The sequence below is a fragment of the Cyanidioschyzon merolae genome, chromosome 20 (assembly GCF_000091205.1).
Source record: "Cyanidioschyzon merolae strain 10D DNA, chromosome 20, complete genome".
Taxonomy (NCBI): domain Eukaryota; phylum Rhodophyta; class Bangiophyceae; order Cyanidiales; family Cyanidiaceae; genus Cyanidioschyzon; species Cyanidioschyzon merolae.
In genome coordinates, this window is record NC_010146.1 from 689,909 (window position 1) to 716,501 (window position 26,593).

The 26,593-nt window shown below is 51.6% G+C and overlaps 6 protein-coding genes across 6 annotated transcripts; 3 read left to right on the plus strand and 3 right to left on the minus strand.

The window, feature by feature from the left end:
* Window positions 1–1,478: 1,478 nt before the first annotated feature.
* Window positions 1,479–3,467, minus strand: CYME_CMT277C (hypothetical protein; the record flags this gene model as incomplete). The annotated part of the gene is made up of 1 exon (XM_005539229.1): window positions 1,479–3,467. One exon carries the CDS (start codon window positions 3,465–3,467, stop codon window positions 1,479–1,481), a length of 1,989 nt encoding a protein of 662 aa, XP_005539286.1.
* A 2,840-nt stretch (window positions 3,468–6,307) lies between these two features.
* Window positions 6,308–8,227, plus strand: CYME_CMT278C (tRNA (5-methylaminomethyl-2-thiouridylate)-methyltransferase; the record flags this gene model as incomplete). Its single annotated transcript, XM_005539230.1, has 1 exon — window positions 6,308–8,227. One exon carries the CDS (start codon window positions 6,308–6,310, stop codon window positions 8,225–8,227), a length of 1,920 nt encoding a protein of 639 aa, XP_005539287.1.
* A 2,061-nt stretch (window positions 8,228–10,288) lies between these two features.
* On the minus strand, window positions 10,289–11,977 carry CYME_CMT279C (similar to prostatic acid phosphatase precursor; the record flags this gene model as incomplete). The annotated part of the gene is made up of 1 exon (XM_005539231.1): window positions 10,289–11,977. One exon carries the CDS (start codon window positions 11,975–11,977, stop codon window positions 10,289–10,291), a length of 1,689 nt encoding a protein of 562 aa, XP_005539288.1.
* Window positions 11,978–13,896: 1,919 nt separating this feature from the next.
* CYME_CMT280C (isoleucine--tRNA ligase, cytoplasmic) lies at window positions 13,897–17,520 on the plus strand (the record flags this gene model as incomplete). Its single annotated transcript, XM_005539232.1, has 1 exon — window positions 13,897–17,520. The coding sequence occupies one exon, from the start codon at window positions 13,897–13,899 to the stop codon at window positions 17,518–17,520; it is 3,624 nt and encodes a 1,207-aa protein (XP_005539289.1).
* Window positions 17,521–18,051: 531 nt separating this feature from the next.
* Window positions 18,052–20,106, minus strand: CYME_CMT281C (hypothetical protein, conserved; the record flags this gene model as incomplete). The annotated part of the gene is made up of 1 exon (XM_005539233.1): window positions 18,052–20,106. The coding sequence occupies one exon, from the start codon at window positions 20,104–20,106 to the stop codon at window positions 18,052–18,054; it is 2,055 nt and encodes a 684-aa protein (XP_005539290.1).
* Window positions 20,107–23,166: 3,060 nt separating this feature from the next.
* Window positions 23,167–24,801, plus strand: CYME_CMT282C (hypothetical protein, conserved; the record flags this gene model as incomplete). Its single annotated transcript, XM_005539234.1, has 1 exon — window positions 23,167–24,801. One exon carries the CDS (start codon window positions 23,167–23,169, stop codon window positions 24,799–24,801), a length of 1,635 nt encoding a protein of 544 aa, XP_005539291.1.
* Between the last annotated feature and the right edge of the window lie 1,792 nt (window positions 24,802–26,593).

The window sequence follows — 26,593 nt, forward strand, 5'->3', positions numbered from 1 at the left end:
CACGGGATATGCTCCCAGGGGCGCACATCTCTTCTGCTAGCACGCCAGCGAGTCCTGGACTTTGTCGAACGTCGTCGCAGCGATCTGTCCGAGCGCAGAGCGCATCAGCGCTTTGTACGAAGTGCGGCTGGGGGATCGGAGTTTCGCAACTCCTGCACCAGCCTGGATTTCGTATACGGAACGTGTTTCATAATCGAAATATCGCGTTCCACGGATCCTCGATCGAACGGGACAGTATGCGCGTGCGTATGCAGCTGACGGAGTATTCGCTCAGAAGAGTCGCGCAGATGAAGCCCGTGAGCGTAGGGCAAACCTCCGTGGAAAACGCAAATGATCATCGCAGTAAAAGACGCAATTTCACCGCATTGTGAGATCCGAAAATCGCACACATGCTTCCGTCACTACCATGAGACGCCGCCAGACTACATCTGAGATTGATAAGTCTACAGAGCAGGTGCCAAGAAAGTGCCGAACCAACGAGAAAATCAAAAACATATGCGGGTCAATCTCGAGTGCTGCATGAAGCGCATCTCGTGAGCGTTGGATCCGTTGTGTTCTGAGCGCACTTTTCAAGAAAAGTGGGTACTGATAGAAGGGATTCTAGGCTTACGAGAACACATTAGAGTACTAAGGCTCGTGCGGAAGGTGCTTGGCTGGTTTCCATGGCACTGCGCTGGAGTCGCCAGAGGTTTTCATTCCATGCAGCCACGAAGCATATATACGTCAACTTCTGGAATGTGTTGGAACACGCAATGGCCAATAATCCGCCTCGTTTTATGGTAGGGTTTGACGCTGGACGTACTGCAGGGTGCAGCTGCTGCACACTTGCTCTTGTAACGAGAGTGCAAATCCATAGCAGTATTTGGTTCTGTATGATTTTCGTCGTTTCGCTGAGGACGGCATGGACACATCCCGAGCATGTCCGCGCGCTGAAGCAGCTAAAGAAGATGGGAATGACTAGGAGACAGGTGCAGAAGATGGTATATGGTAAGCTACCTTAACGTCAGACGGTACGGCAGTCGACGGAAAGAAACGTGCAACCGTGTGAACGTATCTGAAAGTGTACGCGCAAGCACTTTCTGCACCGCGACTGGAACACTTTGATCAAATTCCGGAAATGTATCGTACTTTAAGAATATTAATCATTTTTGTGGCGAGCAAACCTTCGAGGCCATTATCTCATACTCATTATGGGCATGTTGATGAAACGCTAAAGGCTTGCGACGAAACAAAGTCATTACCCAGTAGAGATGGTGTTGGATTCTAGCCAAGGTCAAGCACGCGTATGGTGCGATATGGTATGACCCAGCGAAACAACAAGTTCGGGTCACCGTATTTATATCTGTATAGTGGGAGCAGTATTCCTGGGCAGCTGGCGAACGAAAATCGTGTTTCTTCATTCCATATTTCTGGGTACACGGCAAGTTTAGACTGTAGCGGTGTTGGCATGAATGGCAAACGACATCACGCGCTGAGAACTAGACGCCAGAAGATCGTTTTGAGAGGCTCTTGTCGCGCTTCATTCCATCGTTGTCGCGCGGGGCACCACCAGATGTCTGATCAACCTTGTTGGCTCGAGACGCCAGCTCGGTAGCATCCTCATATTGCACATGCCCGATGCTGCTCTCTGCACTCTCGGATTCATTGAGTGTATGCCGTTCATGAGCAATTACTGCATTCGTCGGATTTTCCGTTTGAGTTTTCGTGCTTCTGTTCTTCGCATGGGGAGGGCGCGTAATGAAAAAAACGCCTGTGATTTTCGGTAGGACGACACCTTTGACGCGAAGGTGATCGGCGCCGAATGCGACATCCGACCAGGCCATAAACTCGGCCCCCTCGCCAAATTCCGCAAGCTCGGGTGGTACACGAACAAGCGCAGGCGGCAGCGGTACACCTGCAGAGATCATTTGTTTGCGGTCTAAGAGATGTGGATTCGGAACTTCCATGAAACGGTACAAGGGCGTTCCAGTTGCGTCCATTGATCCTTGAGAAAGTTCGAATCTACGACCTTCCGCGTTCTCAAAGTACGCAACCTCGGTAACGAGGCGTGAGGACAAGCGCAAATCCTGTCGGGAGCCCCGGTCGCAAATCAAATGTAACCCATAAGAAAGACACGGTTCCATACTCAGGCTGAAGCGGAATGTGTGGTCATGGAGGAAAGCAATCCTGCGGCGTTTCGCAACATCCATTCCGTTGATGAGAGATGCTTGCATGGGGGATTGCAGGTCCCCCGCTGCATGCATGAATGCAGCTGCCGTCGCAGCGCTCATAATTGGAGAGCTCAGCGACAAGCCATCACAGGAGAGTTTCAAAAATCTGTAGACCTTCCGCTCAAGACTAGTTTGTTGACTTAACTCTTCGCGTTTCCAAATTCTTAGCCGATATCCGATGCATTCCATGGGATGTAGTGGAGCCTGTGATTCAGTTCGCGTGGGTACCAGCAGCTCCGCTCGAGAGATCTCGAACTCTGCGAATGGCTCTGTTTTATCGTCACCCCAGTAAATCCATTTTCGTGAGTAGACCTCATTGTGAATATACGACGGGTACAGAACCTTTCGGCCAGGAGTCAATCGACGAATTTTCAAGCGAGCAACTAGTTCTCTAGACGCGGACGGCTGCTTTCGGCCCGATTCCACGGTTGCTGTGGGGTCGGGGCCGCTCGCCCAGAGCATCGACGTAGCGCCTTCAACTCGCTCGTTCCCAGCAGAGATACCAAGTCCCTCTACCATATTCATGCCCGGGGCCATGGACTCTATGTCGTGTTCATGGGCTCGCCCGAAGAGAACTCTTTCAGTGTACGGGTATGCGCCTGGAGGCACTACGTAATACAGAAGCGGCTCCATGTATCCCTTCTGCACAAGTGCTGCTACAATATCGGAATCTATCGTGTATGGCCCTCGACCCCATAGCTGCTTTCTGGGAAAAGCGGGATTAAAGACTGTGTAAAACTCTAGAGGGATAATGATCTCTATGAAGCGGGTTTGCCCAGGCACGAGGTCCAGCCAGGCCCTCTCCGGTATAGTCGCTCCTGATCTGTATATGAAAGTTCTACAGGGGAGGTCCCTGGCACTGAAGCATCGTAGTTCCGCAAACACATTCTTGCTTTCCTCCTCGGTGGCGTATGCCCACGCCTCTTCCGGCACGGCAGGCGGACTTGCTTGAGGAACATTCTGCTGACAGTTCACCTGCTGGGCGTTTGTCGCAGCTGCTGCTGGCGCTGGAACCGCAACAGCCTGAGTTCCGAGAGAGGCGTGCGCTGGAAACTCCTCATCAGCTGAAGTTTGCGCGACTTGAACCGAAGACTGTGCGGTACGCAGCTCGGAGCCCGGTTCGACTGCTTGCTCTCGTGGCGTCCCAGAAGACGGCCTTCCATCGAAAAGAGTCAGATTCTGAACGTCGGTTGCTCGGCTCAACCCAGATTCAGGGTTAGTTTCATCGTCTGCCTCATTTGGAGCTGGCAGATCCATAGATCGAACCAACCTTCTCGGAGCCTATTTCTCGCAAACGCCAGATGCATACATTGTTTTCAATGGTGTGACACGGTGCGCCGTGTGGGTCTGCGGGGCTCCGGCGATCCCCGCCAGATTAGAATCCAGCGCTGAACTGCTCGTTCTGTCTTTCCAATATTTTCCGAACTCTTACGAGATGTCCAGTGCCAACATACCAAGCGCACCAATAAGCGCCTACGAATTCAAAAGTCCTGGGAGGACTCCCAGTCGTGTGTGTTCGGAGTGGCCCCTGCGACGCTTCGCCGCTGACATCCATTACTTCACCGGAATCAAGGTTATTCGCAACGCGCTCAGACAACGATTCCTAAAATAGCCCGTAGCATTGTCCAATGCATACATACAGGCATCCAGTCTTCTCCGTTCCGTTTGTGTCGCACGTTCAATTCAGGCATTCGCCAGGTGTTCGGTCTCTCTTTTATTGATGCAACTCGTGGGCGCTGCCATTTGCGCTGACTGGATTGACGAAGAGAACAAGTCGACGTCGCCCGATGACGATTCCTTTCCGTGCTCGTCCCGAAACGCTGCTGAGCTCGTCACTTGCAATCATCGAATCGGTTCAAAGGCGAACCTTCTATGTTTGTTGCAATCGACGAGACGGAGCTCAACAGCAGCGCGATACCTCGCACGGGATATGCTCCCAGGGGCGCACATCTCTTCTGCTAGCACGCCAGCGAGTCCTGGACTTTGTCGAACGTCGTCGCAGCGATCTGTCCGAGCGCAGAGCGCATCAGCGCTTTGTACGAAGTGCGGCTGGGGGATCGGAGTTTCGCAACTCCTGCACCAGCCTGGATTTCGTATACGGAACGTGTTTCATAATCGAAATATCGCGTTCCACGGATCCTCGATCGAACGGGACAGTATGCGCGTGCGTATGCAGCTGACGGAGTATTCGCTCAGAAGAGTCGCGCAGATGAAGCCCGTGAGCACAGGGTACGGCAGAAAGCGCAATAACTGAAGATGGCATTGAAGGGATCCTTTTATATCTGTGAATGGCATCTACAGAGCGACAAAGAAATCGTGCCCGGGCCACAGGGCAGCGCTTCGAACAAAAGATCTGGTGGACACAGGACATCAGGTGACCACAAGGAAGCGTCACAGCTGTAGAGAGCTTACCGAGGCTCCATGCACACAAGACGAACATGACGCAAGAAGCGCAGACCGCAACTTTTGCTCGCGCATCATATTTGTCGACAACAGCCAAAAGAGGCAAAGTCCAGACTTTACCGCTGCCGCGTGTATCCTTCGCCCGCTCTCAACGGAACCCAGGATTCAGTAGTGGTCGTCGTATTCAGCGTTGGAGATGAGCCGGAAAAAGAAATCATTCGCGGCAAATGCCCGCAAAAGCTGGTGTAGATAACAGTGGCAAGAAAAGCAAACATTAATGTGTTGGACAAAGTTCGGTAAGCGGACACTTACCATTGTATGCTGCCTACTAGGGTAGATCGAGTTTCCAGATGCAGCTGCGGCGGATTGCGTGGCAAGCAGCAAAAGCGTTCACAAGGCACTGGACCGGTGCGTTCCGCAGGATTCTCGCTCGCGTATGTAGAGAGGCTCTCGAGCGTTTGCAACGAGCAGAGCGCACAGGCGGCAGCAAGCTGGGCTGCATCCTCTTTTTTACATTTAGCGCAGGCATTTGAGCGATTTTTTCACTTGAGAAAAAACATTTTTTGCAAATTTTGCCGCGTGTGAACACGGGCCAGTTGCCTTGTGCTTCGCTTCACGCCGAGGATATGAAGTGAGCGTGAGCTTTCCGGCCGGATGTCAGTCTTACGACAACAAGAAAAAATGAATTCTTTGATTTTTGAAAACCGATTCTGCAAATGGTTTTCGTCTACTGTTGAGAAGGACTGGAAGCGAACATTCTTAGAAGACTGAATCGCCTAGGTATACTTTTGGTGCGAATGCTTCGCATTGCTGCCAGTGCTTACAAATATTCAGCATTTACTGGGTATGCTCGAGAGCGCAGCGACTCTGAATGAGTAACATGTCTATCGATGATGGTTGAGATTTGCTCCCTATTTGTCCGCAGCCTCTTCATTGATATCGCGATGCAATTTTACATACTGGATCTCGACTAGGTTTTATTTGAGAGCGATTCCCTGAAGCCGTAGAGCAGGGCGCCGAAATGAGGTACAGAGCTGCATTCCAAGCCTGTTCATCCAGCACAAAGTGCAATGTGGCGTTCGCATGCTCTGAAGTGCGGATGTCCCTCCGCTGATGCGCCTTCACTGACCATAGAAAAGCCCCAATCCAGCAGAGTAATACAATAAGATGCCCAAGTGCAGCGTGTTCAGGAGAACAATGACCGATTCGGCTCGATGACAAGTGACGAAAATACAGCGTCAGGGCGATGGAGACGTGGCGTCGACGTTGCGCGTCTCGAATCCACGAAGACAAACCAATACTGCAGGGCTCAAAATGACTTGCCCGAGCACAGTCTTATTTCTCAACCCATATCAAGCTATTCCCAAGCGACTTTGTATTTATGAAATCGACCATCACCTGGAGTCCGGACCCTCAACTCCAGCAAGTGCGTCCTTTGATGTTCCGAAAGGCGACGGCTGCTAGTCTCTACTCTTGGGAAGGCAACTAGGATAGCTCTAACATAAACTTCATGCAATTATAAATACTAGTACCTAATGGACAGCCACCAAAATATGTTCGTCCATAAATTCGTGCTTGCGCGCACATTTTTAACAGTAGGAGATAATACGGTGTGCACCGTCAAAGGACTCCGCTCTACCTCTCTCAAGTCCCGTTTTGTGCCGATAGTCTCCCACGATTTTCGTGTTCGGAAAATGTTCGCAGCCTCGGCGCTGCCTCTATGGAGTTCCAGGTCTTGCAATGTTGCTGTTGCATCCGCGAGGGCGAACGTGGTGCGGCAACACAGTCATATCGAAGGCGCAGGCCGACCTCGGCGGCATCGCTTTAAGATGTGCTTTGCAGCAACCAGAGAGCACGATGACGACAGAAATTTTCGAGTGGGTGAGGATTTTTTGGCTAAAGCTCGCGCTTCTGCTGAGGATTTACGTGCACGTCTCTGCACAGTCGCGGACGGAAAGTTGCGAGTTATCTCTCTGATCACTTATACGGACACGCAGTTAAGGCCTCTGGCACCTGAGAAAAGAACAAGCTCTACTCGAGTTAACGGCTGTACTTCGGTAACGTTTGTCGAGCCACACTTTGGAACGACTTGCGGGGGCGAAACCTGCGTCAGGTACCTCGAGGGTTATTCTGACTCGCGCCTCGCAAGCGGAGCAATTGTTTTGTTGTCCTTGGCACTCTGTGGAAAAACGCTTCCAGAGATTGAGCGCTTTCGGGCGGATACGCTTCTCGAGTCTTTTTGTTTGCGCGAGATCGTGATGTCGCCCCGAATGGGAGGCGTAAAAGCCATTCTGCGGCACGTTCAAGAACGAATGCAAGTCGTATGCAGCGGGCGCCATCTCGCGCCGCAAGAACCTGCAACGCTCACCCAGAAGTCTTACAGCGCAAACCTTGATGTTGTAGGACCTGTTCTAGGGGACGAATCGCCTGCAGAGGTTGCGGTCCTGCTCTCTGGTGGGGTCGACTCCGCTGTCGCGATGGCTTCTTTGTTGGAGCGAGGATTCCGAGTGCAGCCCTTTTATCTCAAGATATGGCTGGAGGACGAACTAGCCAATTTGGGCCGTTGCCCCTGGGAGGACGATATCCGGGACGCCGAGAAGGTCTGCGCAGCACTGGCCCGAAAGTACAACCAAAGGGTGCAACTCGAGACACTATCTCTCCAAGAGGAATACTGGAGTCGTGTCGTCCAGTATACAATAGACGAGGCGCGCCGAGGGCGAACGCCGAACCCTGACATCATGTGCAACAGCCGAATCAAATTTGGGGCCTTCCTGGATTCTTTGGGTCAGAGATACGCTCTAGTAGCTAGTGGGCACTATGCCCGGGTAGTAACTATGCGGCATACTGAGAGGGGAGGCGAGACGCATGCTGTGGCGCAGCTCTTCTGCTCCCCTGACATCGTCAAAGATCAGACGTACTTTCTCTCGCAGCTGTCCCAGCAGCAATTGTTGAAAGCTACATTTCCCATAGGTGACTTGACAAAGAGCGCGGTCCGTCGACTCGCTCGGGAACGCTATAATCTGCCTAATTGTGACCGACCAGACTCTCAGGGTATTTGTTTTCTAGGAAAATTGAAATTCGAACAATTTCTCGAGCATTACCTTGGCACCTGGGCGGGGCCCATCATGGAGGCAGAGTCGGGTCGATTTTTGGGCACGCATCGAGGATTTTGGTTCTACACCATAGGACAGCGGAAAGGGCTGGCACTGCCTGGCGGCCCTTGGTACGTCGTCGGAAAAGATCTAGAGAACAACATCGTGTTGGTCAGTCGAGAACGTTCACAATGCAACGTGACTTGTCGCTCGTTTATTGTGGAAAATGTGAACTGGATCGGATGGGAACATAGCAACACTAACGAAGAACCCATGCGATGTCGCGTGAAGATCCGTCACGGTCCAAGAAGCGTGTCAGCAGAGGTCCACTGCCTAGAACCGAAAAATCAGTCTTGGATCATTGCTCTCGATGAACCGGAGTCTGGTATTGCCCCGGGGCAGTTTGCAGTGTTTTATAGAGAAAACCAGTGCCTTGGGGGCGGCGTCATCGCTTCGGTACCCGCGCTACAAGTGTCCCGAACAATCCAGAGACGCAGCATGACCGAGGAGTGCACCATCTAGGGATACTATGTGACCGCCTAGGGAGCCACAGCTGCGCGCGGGACGTTCTGCCGCAGCCTGGCGGTAAGCATATTACCCAGAGCCGTGGATTCTGGAGCACTTATAGCGACCCGCCTCTTCGCTTGTTTTGCTTGCTGGCATCCAGCAAGAAGAATGTCTCCTGCAGGCTAGAGAAAGGTTGTCGAAACACGTCATACAGGCACTGCTTGCTTACGAGAATCTGTGTAATTTTACGCGTCCGTCCTCGTACCGTCAGTGGTTAGGTGAAGCAGCCTTCACGTAGTCCTTACTCTGAATATCGCGCACCCCAATCAGAAGTTATAAACCTCTATCCAAACGACTGTCGTATTGTAAGTCTAATTCAATCCAGACAACCTATAGTAAAATCTGTCAAAGAAGCTGAATGATTTGAAGTTGCCTTATCGTTCATACGAAGGGTGATTAAGAGCCACGGATGGACGAAGAAACAGAGCACGTTTCTGTGGGAGGCAGTCGCACTTTGAGCCCCACAAAACCGAGTTTGTCTCTTGTGATGAGACTCCTTTCGGACGAAATGTTTTACGTATAAATGGGAACCCGAGGTGGGGCAATCCGCTGTCCGTCAAAAAGAGACGAGCCAGCACACCGACATCGTGAGCCCTAGCGGGATTCAGTCTTATCGAAGACTACAAATAGCCATGCGGCCGGGAACATTCCGAACATTACCCGTCGTCGAAGCGTTCCTCGTGGCTTCGCCTTCCCACACTCTTCTGTCCGGCTCTCGGAAATTCATCACTTTCCATAACTCAAAAGCTCTCAATGAATTCGAGGCTTACAATGGTACTCCGCTGTTTTTCCCGCCAGCATATGCTTCTTGGCCAAATACTGTCGAAGATGTTTTTCCATTTGTCAAAAAATTCAGATTCACGATGATCGATCAACAGATGAGTTTTTCGTATCTGTGGCGTCGGCCATCGACAAGTTGTTCCCTACTACCGTCAACTGCTCCGCTCTGCTAGTTTGCTTCTCTGTTCGTGCGTAAGAACAAGTATAAAAGCGGACTTCGATTAGTGGTCATGCTCTCGATGGAGAAGGTGGAGAAAGGACTCTTAGGATGTAGTAGATATATGCACAGAAAATGCGAGCTCAAGTCACGCTACCGGCCCAGTCTTTATCGACCCCGATATGAAAACGGTCCTGGAATATAGCACGGCGGCCCGTACAGCGGTTTCATTTGCTCAGTCGAAAGGAAATGCAGAAGCATGAACAGCTTGGGCAAGCGTTACCAGTTGTTCAATGCCTCTCCTCGTTGGAAACGATACTCTGCTCGCTTGAGAGACGCATGGTGTCGAATTGTTCCCTCGCGAGCTTTCCTAGGCGTGGATTCTGTTGGTCTTAGTAGCACTGATTCCCGGCTTCTCGCAATCGCGAGGACTATCCCAACGGTAGTGACGCTGTTACCGCTACGTGCGAAGCACGGTACGTTTCATGGGTGCAATTTGTTAGAGAACCTGTCAGTGCCTACTTAACCTATCAATTCCACTGATGATTGCACATGAATCGATTCTCGATTCTCTAGACATCGCCGACGTCGCGAGTAGCAAGCCCTGACAAACCCCTGACTGCCTCCTATCCGCGATCGTGCAAGCGCCAAGTGTGTGTTTTTGCAGTTGAAAAGCATCGAATCGATGGTCTGGCCACAAAAAGCAACTTTCTCTCGTATCATTCCCATTAAATATTTTGAACCTCACGGACTATAGCGACCGCCCTTTGCAAAGCAGGACACCTTTTCGAGGCAAGATTTACGATACATTGATCAGCATCCGGATTCGAACATGTCGCACACGATGTCTCGGTGCTGAAGAAAGTGCATGTGGGCTTTCAAAAATTTGGATCCAGCGGTGACACATCCAAACGCACAGATGCACGGAAAGCGGGTTCAGAGCTAACGTTTCTTTCGATACACAGTGAAACTCGTGCAGCTCCAGCATATCAAGCATCCAAGACAAAGAGTTGCTTCGAATGGTGCAGATGACCTCAGACACATCCGGAGCGATTCGTGCATCAAGGTTCTATTCAGAATCAGACGGCAGCGTATTCTGAACGTATGGATGTTCTCCTTAAGCGGAAGACAATTGGCGCAGAGAGGACCAGAATGAATCCGATCGTACCAATGATCAGTACGCGAGCGAATTGACGAGAAAATGCACCCCCAGAGGCGCTCTGCTCTCGCACCGCTTTGTGTCCAGACTGAAACGCATTGTCCTCTTTGGCGACGTTTCCGAGCGCTCTCCGGAGGATATCTGGTGCACGTTCTGTCCGAATGCACGCTTCGGAGACGTTGTTCGGAACCGTATTGAGCACCCAGGAGAAAAACGATGACGCCGTACATGAAAAGTTTCCATCGCAAAACGGCCCAAACAATGGTCTAGGTTTCTGATCATAGTGTCCTGCATAAACGCTGACTCGAAAGTCATTCTCTTCGGGTCCCGTCCTGCGCAGTTCAAAGATCACGTGCGAGGCATAGGGTGCGATGCCGTCTTCGATTGCAGTCACTCCAAGCGCAGCGCGAATATCGAAAATCGTCGTGTCATGGCCAGAATAATAGACCAGCTTACGATAGCAGTTACCGATCTCGTCACCATCGTGACCTTTTCGATTGCACTCGTCTTTTGCCCTCGCAAGCACCTGCACGTTCCCATTGTCCGCTTCAATAGCAGTGGCGAGACGTGTTGAGATGGATCGCAGCAGGCGCCCGCCAACAAGCGGTCCGAGTCCAGAGGCATCCCATTTGGCTCCATTCAGCCGCGCAGTCAACACCTCTAGGTCTGCATCAAATCGTGAAACCGTTGCAGGGGCGGGAATAGAATGTGACTTCTGGCATATTCGGATATCACGCAGTGTCGCCGCGAGCGCAAGCTTCTTCTTCTTCTTCATGCTCTGAAAGGCCTCGACGCTTACGTTCGCCAGTGATGGTAGCGCTGCATACAGATCCGAGCGCCTTTGTAGCTCCCCGTAAACGAAGTCCGATTTCAGCATCTTCTTGGATACGATGTCCCAGAGTTGGCAGCGGCCCTTCCCGCTGCCGTCTAACAGCCTGTCGTCCCCGTATAAACGTGTATGGATTGGAACATACTGGAAGCCTCCAGGAATATGGTACTGCTTTTTGCTGTAGCGATGGCGCCTTTGGTGTGAAGGATTCGATGCTGCAGGATAGAGGCCGTGCATGACGGCTGCTGCGGACACCAGGGTGCGGTCTACGTCAGTAGCCCGTACATGCGTCTCCTCATGGTTGTAGCGAGCGCGCAAGAGTCGATCATTCGGATGGCCTTGCACGTAGCGTTCGTGTAGGAATCTTCCGAACCGATAACACTGGTACATGCCTAAGGCGGTGAGCTCTCCATAGTCGACATCCCACTTGGTCTTGTCGAACGGAAACGGCTTGTAAGGTCGCCGCCGCGTCCCCGTTGCATAGGCTGGTGCGTAGTTCTGCGGAGCTCGATCACAATGCCGCGCAACAATAACGACCGCCTTTACTTTTCCTTCACTGTGGAGTGACTCGTACGGTGACGCGTTTCTCGGAACGACGTACGACGAAACATCGCCTAAAGGGACCCCTCCAAGCCAAGCCTCTTTTGACTCTACGGTAAGCCGGTGCTCGAGGCCCTGCTGAAACGCTCTAACAACGTCCGCGGAGCCGAGGATGTGTATTGCAACCAGCAAAACTAGTACTGCAAAGAAAACAATCGAAAATAGCTCCCGTCCCCACATCAGAACCGAGTCGCGCAAAGAGTCTGTCCGGCAGCCGACCAGCGATCCAGTCGATAAACCACCTGGAAAGACAGCTACCAAAGCACACGGCTACCTGGGTAGTCACCTGTCCAGTCGATCGACCAACTAGACAGATAGCTGCCGAAGCTGGCGGCTATCCAGACAAACAGCAACAACGTCAGTCGGCTAACGATGCAGACGGCTTTCGAGGCGGACGGAAATCCGAGCGAAACAGAAGTGCAGCACTGAACTATGGGCACTGTTCGAGCCTTTCGAATTTTCCCCCTACTCTTGTTGACATGGTGAGTCGCGCGGTTCGAAGTATACCAATAGCGGTTTATGGATTTGTCTCAATTTTTAAGATTCTCGGTCATCTTTTCGGAATGGCTGCTTCTACGCCTTGATGGTGGATTTCGTACCGGCTCCGGAGTCAACGTGGTTCTCATCGCTATCGAACGAAGGATTCGAAAAATAACCGACACCGTCGTCCTATTCATACGAACAAGCGTCCAATCTTCTCTTTTCTTTACGTGTGGCATGCTCACATAGCACATTCTTAAAAATTTCGATCTTCCGTTCCAAGCCGACTTGTGGACGCAGCAATGCGTGCCGCTGCATTGATAAGTGAGAAATTTGAAGTCGCCGCTTGAGGACTCGCTCATAAGCTCATGCGGAAAGTTCACTGGACCTGGGGCGTCACATAATAGATCCACTCGAAACCCAGATCCTCTACTCTCCGTAGCCTACGACGAAACGGGATTCCACACCAGCATGACGCATCTGATAGAGCATGCTCCCAGAGGCTTCAGTCCTTCTGTCTGCATGGAAAATGGTCTTGAACTCGGATTTGAGTCACTGCAGGGATCGCTCTTAGTGGATATTGGGTTACACCTTGCCAGAAAGGAGCGAAAATGGATCAGAATCTCTCGACTTTCTCTCCAAATTGAATTTTTTGTTCGATACTTTTTACATCATGAACAGCAGCGCGTGCCACAACCTATCTAACGAATGGAACAGCGTACGCTTGCATTTGCAGAGGACAGAGTACTCGCGAAAGGGATAGCGCTGAAGAAGTCTGTGATCGTTGGGCACGGCACCAGGCTCCGAAACGGAGGAGGGCATCGAGGGGAGCCCCTGCACCCTCCAAGGACATGTACTGAGCGATGAAGCAGGCGCTCATGCACCACAAGGCAGTGCTCGGAGCGGGGGGGGGGGGGGTGCAGTAGACTCCTGGGGATCCGCGGCCACAGTCGAGTGTCATCCCCGCGAGGAACGCCCCGAGGCATTATAAAACGCAGACGGGAATGGCAGACGAAGCAGAAATTGCTGCTTTTGTCTGAGCGCGGAATGCATCGAAAGTGGCCTGATGCAGCAAAACCATGGCTTTAGCGCTAATGTCGATATCTCTGGACTGCTGTCTTCGGAGCCCGGGAGACAGCAAAAACCGGCGTATTGAAAACGGGAGATAATATAGAGGAAAAGGAAGCAGTCGGAGAAAAATCCCGCAAATAAAAGTGTTGATGACATAGAGAGAAGATCCAATATTTTGATTGCAAGTTCGAGTTGGGAGACCTGCTTTATGGTATCCACACATGGATGGAACTGGATGTGTCCACGGCCGCGAACGACGGCCGCGATACAACGCAGCTCTCGAATAACGCCTCTGATGACTATCTGTGAACCTGCTTGCGAGTAGGCACTGGAGAGGTAGCGCGTGCTCTAGTTTGAAAACACTTACCACTAAACTTGCAGCATATCTGTGTGTCTGGCTGCAGGCAGGTACTCGAAACGCTGGGCGAGTTTTAGATCGAGCACGCACCCTCCTGGGTCCGTCACCTGTTCTTGACACACTTACGTGAAGCCAGAGAATACCCAAGATCGAGAACTGTAGAACGACAGAACGCTTTATTTTTAGGGACATGGAGCAGTTTTCTTGCGGCGGGAGACTAACTTCGGCGCAAGTGAAGCAGATCGCACCGGAGGCCGTTAACTTTCCCGATCGCGAGAGGCTTGTGCTCTCGTTTTGGAACGATTCGAGAGCGTTTGAGCGCTCAAACGAGTTAGCTGTCGGGAAACCGCTCTTCACGTTTTACGACGGCCCGCCATTTGCCACGGGCCTGCCACACTACGGGCATCTTCTTGCCGGGACTATTAAAGATACAGTGACGCGCTATGCTTACCAAACCGGATACCAGGTTCCCCGGCGATTCGGTTGGGATTGTCACGGCCTTCCAGTCGAGTACGAAATCGATCAGAAACTTGGCATTCGCTCACGGGAAGATGTTTTGAAACTCAGTATCGCAGCTTATAACGAAGAATGCCGAAAAATCGTTCTACGATACTCGGGAGAATGGGAGAGGATCGTTTCCAGAATGGGACGGTGGATTGACTTTAAAAACGGATACCGCACCATGGACACATCGTTCATGGAATCGGTATGGTGGGTGTTCAGCCAGCTTCACAAAAAGGGACTAGTGTATCGCGGCTTCAAAGTCATGCCGTTTTCAACAGCATGCAGCACGCCTTTGAGTAATTTTGAGACGAACTTGAACTATCGGGAAGTTCAGGATCCCGCGATCACGATTTCTTTTCCTGTGTTGAATGATCCTGATCACGCCTCGTTTCTGGCATGGACCACCACACCTTGGACTGTGCCTAGCAATGTCGCCCTCTGTGTTCATCCGGAATTGATATATGTGCGCGTTCGAGATCATTCCCGTGAGGACCGGGTATGGATCCTCGCAGAGGCCCGCCTAGGTAGCATCTTCAAAATGAATGATGCACGGAAACACTCAAGTGCATGCGAATTTACGATCATCGCGAGGCATCACGGATATGAGCTTGTTGGTTTACATTACGAGCCTGTGTTTGATTATTACAAGGACTCGCGCTTCCGCGAGCTTCTCCGAGACCCGTTCCGAGTCTTGGGCGATGATTTCGTGACCGCAGATAGCGGGACTGGTGTCGTGCACCTCTCGCCAGCTTTTGGTGAAGACGATTATCGAGTCTGCATGAGAGAAGGAGTGATCGGCTGTGCAGGAGGAAGGCCGGACCGACCTGTCTGGTTACCGTGCCCCGTGGACGAAGATGGCAAGTTCACAGAACCTGTGGATGATTTTCGTGGGATGTATATCAAAGAGGCAGACCGGGGTCTCATACGTAAGATGAAGACCCTCAGTCGACTCGTGAAGCACGAGACCTACACCCACTCTTACCCTTTCTGCTGGCGCAGTGATACGCCACTGATTTATCGCGCCGTTCCGTCGTGGTTCATAGCTGTTGAGAAATTCAGGGATCGCCTCTTGGATTGCAATGCGAGAACCTACTGGGTGCCGGAAGTGATTCGGGAACATCGTTTCGCGAACTGGCTTGAGAATACACGCGACTGGAACGTAAGCCGGAACCGTTACTGGGGCACGCCTCTTCCCGTGTGGACGGATCGTACCGGCGATGAAATCATTGTCGTTGGATCGATTGCTGAGCTCGAAGAGCTTGCGGGTCTGCCCACGGGCTCGATAAGTGATTTACACCGCCATAACATAGACTCGATCGAGATACGAAGCCGGCAGAATCCAGGAAATGTGTTACGACGAGTGGAAGAAGTCTTTGACTGTTGGTTTGAGTCCGGCGCGATGCCGTATGCAAGCGTTCATTACCCATTCGAACATGAAGAAGATTTCTTCCAGAAAGGCATGTTCCCCGCGCAGTTCATCGCTGAAGGTCTGGACCAAACACGAGGATGGTTCTATACGCTCATGGTGCTCGGAACTGCGCTATTCAACGAACCCCCGTTCAAGAATGTGATCGTGAATGGCCTCGTTCTTGCTGAAGATGGAAAGAAAATGAGCAAACGTCTGAAAAACTACCCAGATCCGATGGATATGATAGAGAATTTTGGAGCTGACGCCTTGCGCTTGTACTTGATCAACTCCCCTGTGGTTCGTGGGGAGCCTCTTCGTTTCAAGGAGACTGGAGTCAAGGACATCGTTCGAGACGTGATGTTGCCTTGGTATAACGCTTTTAGATTTTTCATCCAGAACTTTGCAGCATTCGCTGAAGCCAACGCGGAAGCGGACACGCTTCTTCGTCAGGCAAAAGGCACGACTGAGCGCAGCAACCCCATGGATCGCTGGATTTTATCCCTCTTGGCCTCCCTGATCAGTTTTCTTCACAAAGAAATGCGAGCCTATCGCCTGTACACTGTGGTACCCCGGTTACTCCTTTTCATCGAGTCGCTCACGAACTGGTATGTGCGTCTGAATCGACCGCGGCTGAAAGGCTCAGGCGCTCGCTCAGCTTTGGATCAGGCCGTAGCGCTTTGTACGCTCGGGGACTTGTTGAGCAGACTTGCGGTTCTTATGGCGCCTTTTGCTCCATTCATGGCTGAATGGACGTATCAGACGCTCCGCAGCCTTCCTCTGGTAAGCTTATATGAGCAGACCGCAGACTCGGTGCATTTCCTGCCTCTACCTTCAAGTGACGAGGAAGCGGTTGATCTCGTCTTTGAAGAAAAAGTGCGCCACATGCAGCTTGCAATCACACTGGGAAGAGCCATACGAGAGCGACGCAATGTCGCTCTCAAGCAGCCCTTGCACACGCTGACAGTGATTCATCACAACGAGCAGACCTTGCAAAATGTTGCGAGTCTTGAGGAGTACGTCCGGGGGGAATTGAATGTGAAACAAGTTGTGTACAGCACAGACGAAGACCGCTACATCTCCCGGAGGGCGATACCTGATGGCAAACTTCTGGGGCGGAGGCTTGGGTCAGCATTCAAGGAAGCAACTGCGGAGATTCGAAGCTGGACGCCTATGCAGGTCGCAAAAGTTGAGCGCGAACGCTCTGCAACTGTGTGCCAGGGCCGTTACCAGATTTCGGTTGATGAAATCTTCATTAATCGGGATGTCAACAGGGAGGCGCTCCGCGAAGGCGAGGACGTTGAATGCGACGTCTTGAATGGCATGATTGTCATCCTGAACCTCGGTATAGATCACGAACTTTTTCTGGATGGCATTGCACGGGAGATTGTGAACCGGGTGCAGAAGTTACGAAAGAAACTTGGCCTCGTCCCTAGTGATCGCGTCGATGTGTTTATCGAAGGTGGTTCTGTCGTAGAGCAAGCACTCAATAGCCGGGCCGATTTGGTCGGCAGTATGCTGGGATGCAAAAGACTGCTGTGCACTGAGGACCTGTCTTTGTTGCGCAAGCGGTTCATTCCCCAGATCCCCTTGATCGCGCAAGAGCATGTCGAACCCCTTCAGGGAGACCATGTGTGCATTTCGTTGGTTCGCGCTGGTCTATGGCTACTCCCGAGTGCATTCACGAAGCGACCAGCTACTTTCCTCCATGCCTTGCAGTCGTTTCTTCTTGGAATTCGCGAGCGCTTCGCCGCTGCGAATGAGAACCCCAATATACTGCGCGTCGTTCTGGACGGCGAGCGTTTGGAGCTTCACGAACACATCCATTTCAGTAGGTACGCTGCGGATATCGTTGCTGACTTGAAAGCCACCGCCCAGCACACAGCATCTATGGAAGCACGCTGAGCGTTTCGCCCCAACGACGACGACGACGCACAGGACGGGCGTGCACGGGCCCTGATCGCGGCGACTCTTCTCCTTAGACACGTTCGTGCGAAGCTCAGCGGGACTCCGATGGGGATTCGCTTCGTATAGCCTGCCTCGGCGGCGACGATAGCGCTCCTGTATGTATACGTGTGTGTGCGCGCGCAGGCACCTTTGCAGCAGGCATGAAACCTGCCCCAGCTCTAAACATCCAAGATAAGATAGTGATGCGCCCGCCATTGCAATAACGAAGCGTATTTTTCCATCCCTAAAATAAATTTGCTAAAATCCGATAGGTAAAGCTCAGCGGAAAGCAATCAACACCGCCGCCTGTCTGTAGGCCACGGGTACCCGCATCGCCAACCAGCTCGCAAGGCATACGATGTGCTCGCAAGTTCCCGGCACGCTCTGGTTATGAAAATGATGCGTGCAAGGAGCTGAAGCGCTTATTCAATCACGAATGATGCCTAGATTCGATTGAATTCTAAAACGCTTCAATGAGTGGCTTCCGGACTAGGTATTTGGCTTCAGCGTCTCAAACAGCGCACTATAGTTCCGCGTTGGGATCCTGGTTGTGGGTGCGTACGCACTCGAGAACACATTGAATGTAACATTGCACGCACGTGCATCGAGCAGGCTCGCGACACATACATCCGCAACATCCGCCCGGGATATTTTTTTCGTGAATGGCGTTCGAACGATCTCCGATACAACGACGCCCGATGGGAGGCCTCGGCCCTGTATCTGACTCTGATCGAACGTGATGCTGGTTACGCCGCCCGGTTCGTCAGTGAGCACACCAGTTCGTATAATGCAATAGGAGAGACCACCGGCTTTCAGCGCATCCTCGATGGATCGCTTGCGGCTGATTTCTTCCATATCCGCGTGGGTGCCCATACAAGAAACGAGCACGAACTCGGGTTCATCTTGAGTACGGAAAGCTTTCATATAGTCTAGGGTAAGCATGAAAGTGCCCTTGCGGGAGCCAGGGTTACTAAGTGAGCGGATGCTCAAGTTATTTCGAGCCTCATAAAGGAAGCCGATTTGCGTGATCTCTGAAAAGTCGTAGACACTAGCATCGCGAATTTCTGCTTGCAAGAGGGCACCATCACTCGTGCGCTGAGGGATAAAGTCAGGGAACGAGAAGCGCAGCGTAATCCACTTTCTGGATGGAGTAGTAGAGAACGTCGAAATGAACTGGATGCCTGCCCTATCGCCGGACTTGGTTCGGATGATCAGCGAGTAGCGTTGGCCGTCACCGAGACAACGCAGAATCAAACCGGAGAATCCCTGGAAGTTCAGCGGTTTGCGCGCGAAGCTCGTTGTGAAGACCTCTGCTTGACCTCTATAAATGTCGCGTATTTTTCCATGAAAAACAGCGTTACCAAAGTCGTTCAGTTGGAAGAAAGTTGACGAAAGTGGATCCCGCAGGCGCCCGCTCTCTTCCATTGCGGCCTGCGGCATTACTGGAGCGCTCTGGTCCTCATTATTATCCTGGAGAAGCTGGTCCACGTTACCCACTTCATTCTGATAAGCCTTGACAACAGCAGTTTGAAGATTTTCAGGACGCGCCCACAGTGCAAAATGTCTAGGCTTGTTAAACTTGAAAATCGTAATTTTGGCCGAGTCCTTGCGACCAAACTCCAAAAACCTCGCATCTTGGAATGCTCGAATTAGGTTTGTGATGGCCTCCGTCTCACGCTCCGACTCGTCAGAAACCACACATATTACTTTATCGACACCGTACAGCGCCTCCAGTACGGAGTCCTTATCGAGTAGGTCCGCTTTTGCATACTCGCACCCGGTACCGAGTTCATCGAGTGTTTCAGGGCGCAGGTCCCGAACGAGTGCACGCACCCGGAAACCCTGGAGAAGTAGCTTGCGGACGACAAGGCGCCCAGTGCGTCCAGTTGCACCAGCAACGAGCACGAGCGGGACCAGACCCTCCTCCTCTATGTTGTAAAGCTCTGGAGTTGGGTCTAACTTGCGCAGTCGCAGCTTAACCGGTGGCGCGCTCGTTGCGTCAGATAGCGGCGCTAGCCTGCGCAAACCCTCTACCACACTCTGAAACTGCCGAAAAAAACCGTCCAGGAGCATGTAGCCTTCCTGCTGGCGTTGCGGACCCGCAGAACGGAGGCGTCTCAGCCGCCAGCGTTGCCGAACCCTCAAGTCCGCTGTTCCGAGTTTTAGTTTCGGCTGAACTATTCTGCGGCAAAGCAGAAACCCGTCAGCACTAAAACGAGTCATAGCGTGCCCTCTAGGCCTAGAAGACGCCCCGGAGCTACTCGCAAACATCTGCACACGGTTGCAAGTTAGCTTCGGACGTGTTGCGGTATCTCTAACTGGGTACAGCTGAACCGGTGCGCTATGCGCACTCAGACGTAAAAATACCAAGAAAGCATAGCAGGGAACATACTCCAAACTCTGCTCCGCTTTAGACAACATGAACTCGCCGTAAAGAACTGCGTTCTTCTCACTTGACGTCGTATGGTGAGCAGGGAGCTCGGAACACCAGTGATCAGCATTCTTCGGGACTTTCAATCCAGTTCTGTTCCAACGGCGCTGCATGTGATTGAGTGCTTTTTCGCAGTGTGGAGCAGGAGATCGACATCAGGATGCAATGCACCGTATAGATTGTAGACGACTAGCCTGTAGGATATATTTGTTACTGAAGCATGCAAAGAGGACAGGATTCCTCTTTCAGATCAGATATACAAAAGCACTCTGATGGATGAGAAACACTGAAATGAAGAAACAAGAAGATGCTATCCGCGCCAAATACCGATATTGTGGAAGACTGCTCACGGTCAATGGTTAAGAACGAACTGTTGATCACCGTTCGCGGAAGGCAAAAGCGATGATCGTAGACGCCACAGGCGTCTCTGTCTCTCAGCACATTGTTCGCGTGGTTCTGAAAACACTGGGATACAGTTGAATTTCACGCATGGCTATTTTGCATCGAAATCGCAACCACGAGAACTTTCCTGGAAGGTCACGATCTGTATGAAGCACAGCAACGCCGGTTCATTGTTTCATTCGATGAGATTTGCTTCGGAAGAAACGATCGGAGCGTATATGGGTATTCACGGAAGGGGACCCGTTTTGCGTACGATCGAGCTCGTGGGCAACAAGGATATCATGTTTTGTTCTAGCTGCAGAGCATTCATTTGGAGGCCTCAGTTTCGCTCGTAGAGAACGCTCATCCAACAGCTCCAATCACATCGTCCAAACATTGAAGACTTTTCACGTGACATCTGGCAGTGTCTTTCCACTGGACACCGTGGCATTTCACCATTCCCCTCGTGTTCGAGCTTTTGCCGATTCTATCAGGGTAGATGTGCTTTTCATTCCTCCGTACTCTTCGTGGTTCAACCTCATCTAAAGAGTTTTTCGTAACGTGAAAAGGAATGATGGATCCCGTGGGTGAATCGCTGAAGCGTTCAGCATGGTGAAGCTAGGGCACACGTCTCTTTCTTCTCCAAGTCCTTCTAGCTCCGTGGGAGTTCCTCACCTAAAGGCAAAAACATGTACGTTCATTCTGAAGAAATGAGAAATCCAAGGGAACGTTATGGATATGGGATTCCACGATCCTGGAATCCTTGTGAATATCAGCTGCCAAACAACAATAAAAGTCCACTTCTCATCGACCATTGAGCGAAAAAGAGCAAGCGACGAAGAAGAAAAAAGGAAATATGGGCGAGTAAGTGTGTGTGCCCGACGGGACGACGACGAGACCGTTGTGGCACAGAGGGCACGATTTCGAGGAATTCCTGTATTGATGAGATCGATCGGCCGTGGCGCATTCACGGAGTTCGTGAACCGAGACCTCAACGCCGCCAGCAATATTAGAAGATGTACGGTGCTGAAGACGAGACTGGAGAAGCTGCGACGATCCGACTTTGTGGGACAGCCTCTCAGGCTCAAAACGTCCGAGGAAATTCGAAGCCAAGATCATCCGGTCGGTGGAAACAGGTTAGGAGGCGTCTGTGAGTGAGTACGCATTTACCCGCCATGCACCTAGAACCCTTTTGGTTTTACTGATCACATGCCGCGGACGCTTGGTCGGAGGCCGAACTGGTCTATGATTAGAATCCAGCGCTGAACTGCTCGTTCTGTCTTTCCAATATTTTCCGAACTCTTACGAGGTGTCCAGTGCCAACATACCAAGCGCACCAATAAGCGCCTACGAATTCAAAAGTCCTGGGAGGACTCCCAGTCGTGTGTGTTCGGAGTGGCCCCTGCGACGCTTCGCCGCTGACATCCATTACTTCACCGGAATCAAGGTTATTCGCAACGCGCTCAGACAACGATTCCTAAAATAGCCCGTAGCATTGTCCAATGCATACATACAGGCATCCAGTCTTCTCCGTTCCGTTTGTGTCGCACGTTCAATTCAGGCATTCGCCAGGTGTTCGGTCTCTCTTTTATTGATGCAACTCGTGGGCGCTGCCATTTGCGCTGACGGGATTGACGAAGAGAACAAGTCGACGTCGCCCGATGACGATTCCTTTCCGTGCTCGTCCCGAAACGCTGCTGAGCTCGTCACTTGCAATCATCGAATCGGTTCAAAGGCGAACCTTCTATGTTTGTTGCAATCGACGAGACGGAGCTCAACAGCAGCGCGATACCTCGCACGGGATATGCTCGCGGGGGCGCACATCTCTTCTGCTAGCACGCCAGCGAGTCCTGGACTTTGTCGAACGTCGTCGCAGCGATCTGTCCGAGCGCAGAGCGCATCAGCGCTTTGTACGAAGTGCGGCTGGGGAGATCGGAGTTTCGCAACTCCTGCACCAGCCTGGATTTCGTATACGGAACGTGTTTCATAATCGAAATATCGCGTTCCACGGATCCTCGATCGAACGGGACAGTATGCGCGTGCGTATGCAGCTGACGGAGTATTCGCTCAGAATAGTCGCGCAGATGAAGCCCTTGACCACAGGGTACGTTACCGGTCGCGGAAACCGGAGCGAGCATCCAGCGGAACCTTATGTACCCGTCCAGCTCATGTACTGAGCCATGAAGCGAGCGTTCACGTGCTACAGGCCGGCCTTCGAACGAGGAGCTGCAGTTGACACATAGGAAAACCTGACCTCGGTCAAGAGTTTCCGTTGGGAAGTGCGCACAGAGGCTATGTTCATGGATTACGACAGTAGCACGTAAAATATATATTGCAACTACCGACCATGCACTAGGTGTCTCGAAAACAACCAGAAACTGTGAAATGATGACCTTACCGCTTCCGTCAACTTCCCTCGACTGCTGAGAACGGAGCTGATGGAACAGAAGAGACCCCCATCTTAAAATATCGAGATAAGAATGAGGCAACGTAGCAGCCGCGGGTAAACACCTCAAAAGCTGTTGTTGATTACAGCTGGCTGGGACCCACACGTCAGTGTGCATCCCCGTGTAATAGGAATGGGTCTCCTCTATCTTACCCTGACGTTGGTGCAGAGTGAAGAATGATGTATGCCAAACTTGAAAAGAGCACCATACCCGGAAAACTAATCCACATGCGTCCTTCTCACTCCCGGTCGTAAGCGTGCCAGCGCCAGACGGCGAATCGTCTACATTCGGCGTTGCGATGAAGCGCTTCCGTTCCAGCTCTGCAAAGCGTTTTTCCCTTGGAGAATGCTTGCTGCACTTGGGCAGGCACAGCTGGAGGACCCACCAGTTCGAAGACTGGCCTTCGCTTGGCGAATAGGAAGCTGGAGCTCTCGTAAGGGCGTATTGGCTTGGGCTTCGCTTGCCTGCAGTTCGCGGAACCTTGGCTGCGACACGCGTTTGCAGGCTAGCCAGCAACGCAAGTGCCAGCGCAGTGCTGTACCATTTCAGTGGTCCTGCTCAAAAGATCCCGTTGAGCGCTCGAGAGGGGCGAAATCCCCAGAGAGTGATGACAGAGAAGTGTTCAGAAAGCCGCATTCTCCGAGCTCGGAAAGGGACGCTGTTGTTGCAAAAAGCGCGAAAGAGCAGAGGCCTGTCACTCAGACTACGGCAAACGTTGTGGAAGGAGGCCATAACGAAGAGCGCAACGACCGCGGCGCGCCCGCTGACTCGCTCGCAGCACTTCAAGAGGATTTGCCGCTCATTCGTCAGATATTCGGGGCAGATACGTTTTTCCCCACAGAGGATGTTGTTGGGAAACGCGGTGTCGTCTATCGGGGCAACTTGCGCAATAAGCCGGATGAAGTCTACCGGCGCCTTGCTAAGCGACTGGAATCACTTCTGGGAGATAGATATATATTATCTCTTCTGGAAGGAGATGAAAACGGAAGAGCATTCGTTCTAATCGAACCAAACGGTACCTTGGCAGGAGACAGTACGGCACGGCCCTTCTCGGTGAAGAAGGAGGATGTGCTCACGATCATGCTGGCGCTCTTGTTTTGCATCCTAACTGGAATGACCATTTTTCTAAGGGTAGGCACCATTCTTGGTCCCGAATATGGTGAAATTCGCCGGATAACGTTTCAGAATGGGGTGAAACCTGTTTTCTTCAGCTTTTTTTCAACCTTGATTGCCGCGCAACTCCTCCAGCGACTCCTCGCGTGGAAATATAGATGTTCCATTGGGACGCCAATTCTCCTTCCGAGCCCGCAGCTCGGGAGCTTTGGCTCCGTGTACCATCTAGACCAATCGCCTCCCGACCGCAAGGCTCTTTTCGACATCGCCATGGCAAGTGGTGGCCTCCCATTCATCGTTAGTATTCTGATCTTCACCGTTGGTGTGATCATGACTTCTTTTGCTGTGGGACTGCCACTCGCATCTGTCCACGGCTCGTTGATGAACGTGCGGAATTTTGTATACGTACCGGAGCAATGGATTTACCGTGATTCTTTTCTGTTGGGGCTCATTGCGCGCGCATTGCTAAGCGTGCAGCCAGTGACGCTGAATGCGGCAGTTGCTGCAGACCAGCAACTAGCACCGCTCGTTCTGGTGCATCCGTTAGTTCTCGTCGGTGCGACACTCATGCAGATATCGGCGCTGTCGTTGCTGCCTCTGCGGCAGCTGGATGGCTGGCGTATCCTAACAGCCATCTTCGGCAGACGAGCGGCGAGTCTGCTTTCGCGCTTCACCGTGCTCTATCTTCTAATCGGGGCAGCGAGGTATCCTTATCTGCTCTTATTTCTAACCGTGATTCCGTTCGGGCCGTGGAAACTCGATCGCCAGTGTCGGAATGAAATATCGGAAACAGATCGTATTCGTCAGATTGTAGGCTACATTGTAATCGTGATCATGATCTTTGCAATGTGCCCCTATTCGAAGTAGAGCCTATATCGGTTCGTCGGTGATACACAGAGTGCCAGTGCATACACAAATTAGCAAAAGATTTATGGAGTATTTGAAGGACAACTGGATTCAGTTTGATAGCGCTTTGCGACCGAAAGTGATTTTTCTAATGAACACGGGGATGATTCTGAAAAACGATGAAACTTGCAGTGCTTTGTGAGAATCTTTTTAGATTTCATGGATATGAGCACGGCCGTCGACAGGGTTTCGTATTCACCTGAGCAAAGCCCCGAATACGGTCACACATATGCAAAGGGAATCCATGTTGCTCCGGAGGCTGGCACTCTGCATGATGCTGGACGATCTACGTAGAGAATATCGTGTGATTGGTGTACATCCAGGCGAGACACTGGTCGAGCCTTGTGCATGAATTCCTCTCGGAAGGCACAGGGCGTGAACGGAACTCAATCGACGTGATTGGCTTAACAGTGGCCCCAGACGTAAACGAGCAGCAGTACACCGTCCAAAGGATAAACATGGATTGGCATCGTTGGACGTGTTCTCTACACCCGTTTCAGATTAAAATGGAACGGATCCGATCAATTAGCGCAGTAATAAACTCTAACGCTTCGGTTTCTTCTGATGGTCATCGACATCAGTCTTTACGGGGGGTTCCTGAGACTGGTTCCATTTTCTCTTGCTTATTCCCGAGTTTGAAAACGCTGGTCTCACTTGCTTCCCCAGCTCCGTCGTCAGCAGCGAAAGGACGTTGAATGCAGCCTCAAAGTCCCGAGTTCGCAGCCTTCGACTGCTGTCGAAGCATTTCATGTCAAGGCGGAAGTTGCGATCCCCAGGTCGCGTGCCATTTTCAGCTTCCTTGTAAACAGCCTCTATGCGCTCTTCGCATCGGTTACACGAGGGTACGGTTGATCCATATGTGCACTGCATATGCTTCATCGATGGCCGTCATTTGGCGCGTGAAACTTGCTTCGTGGCCTCATTAATGCCCTCGGCGGGAACAGAGGGCTTCCCTCCATGCCCTCCTCGGTACCCGCGCCCGATTTCGTAACTCACTACCATAGACTGTTTCAGGTCCATCTACTTAGCGAGTACTCTGTTTGCCGCACGTGCAGGTGCACGCGGCTCTGTTCGATAGAGAATCACTGAAACGTAAACTAATCAACTATGAGACAATTGCCAGAAGCAAAATCCTAGCTAGAGAACTAGCCAAGAAATTTCGATCTTTTTACGCTGTGTTTATGCAATGCTGTGATACATTCTCCTGTGGAAGTGATCTTTACGAGGAATCAAGTCCGAGCCAAAGATCCTTATCCATGGAAACAGAAAAGACGGGAGCCGCAGTGAGCATAGCCCGTGAGAGGTATACTGCTACAAACGATTGCCGTCTCTTCGATGACCACAAACAGATTGTGATTTGTTTCTAGTACAGGATCAATTATTTGACGTGACATATTTAGCGAACGTTCGGCATAAGCTAGTGAACAAGTCTTCAAGAGGAGAAGTAGTGTACGTTTTCTCGTCAATCCAGCAGCGCAACTTGCTGCACCAACGAATTGCCTTGAAATAGAAAGATCTAAGTGTGAATGGCAACGTGCTTTAAGCATGCTGTACATAAGGGGAATAGAATAGTGTATCGCTGCACATATGCAGTGGACAATTGTATCAAACGTTTTACGAATTCTAATTCGACGACGTCGGGAATCGTCTTGATTCCGGTCACCTGATGAATTCCAGCTGGAAAGTGTCGATAAAACCGCTCCGGAACTACGAGCTAGGATCCTAAAAATACGTATGAATCTCTATGTACTTA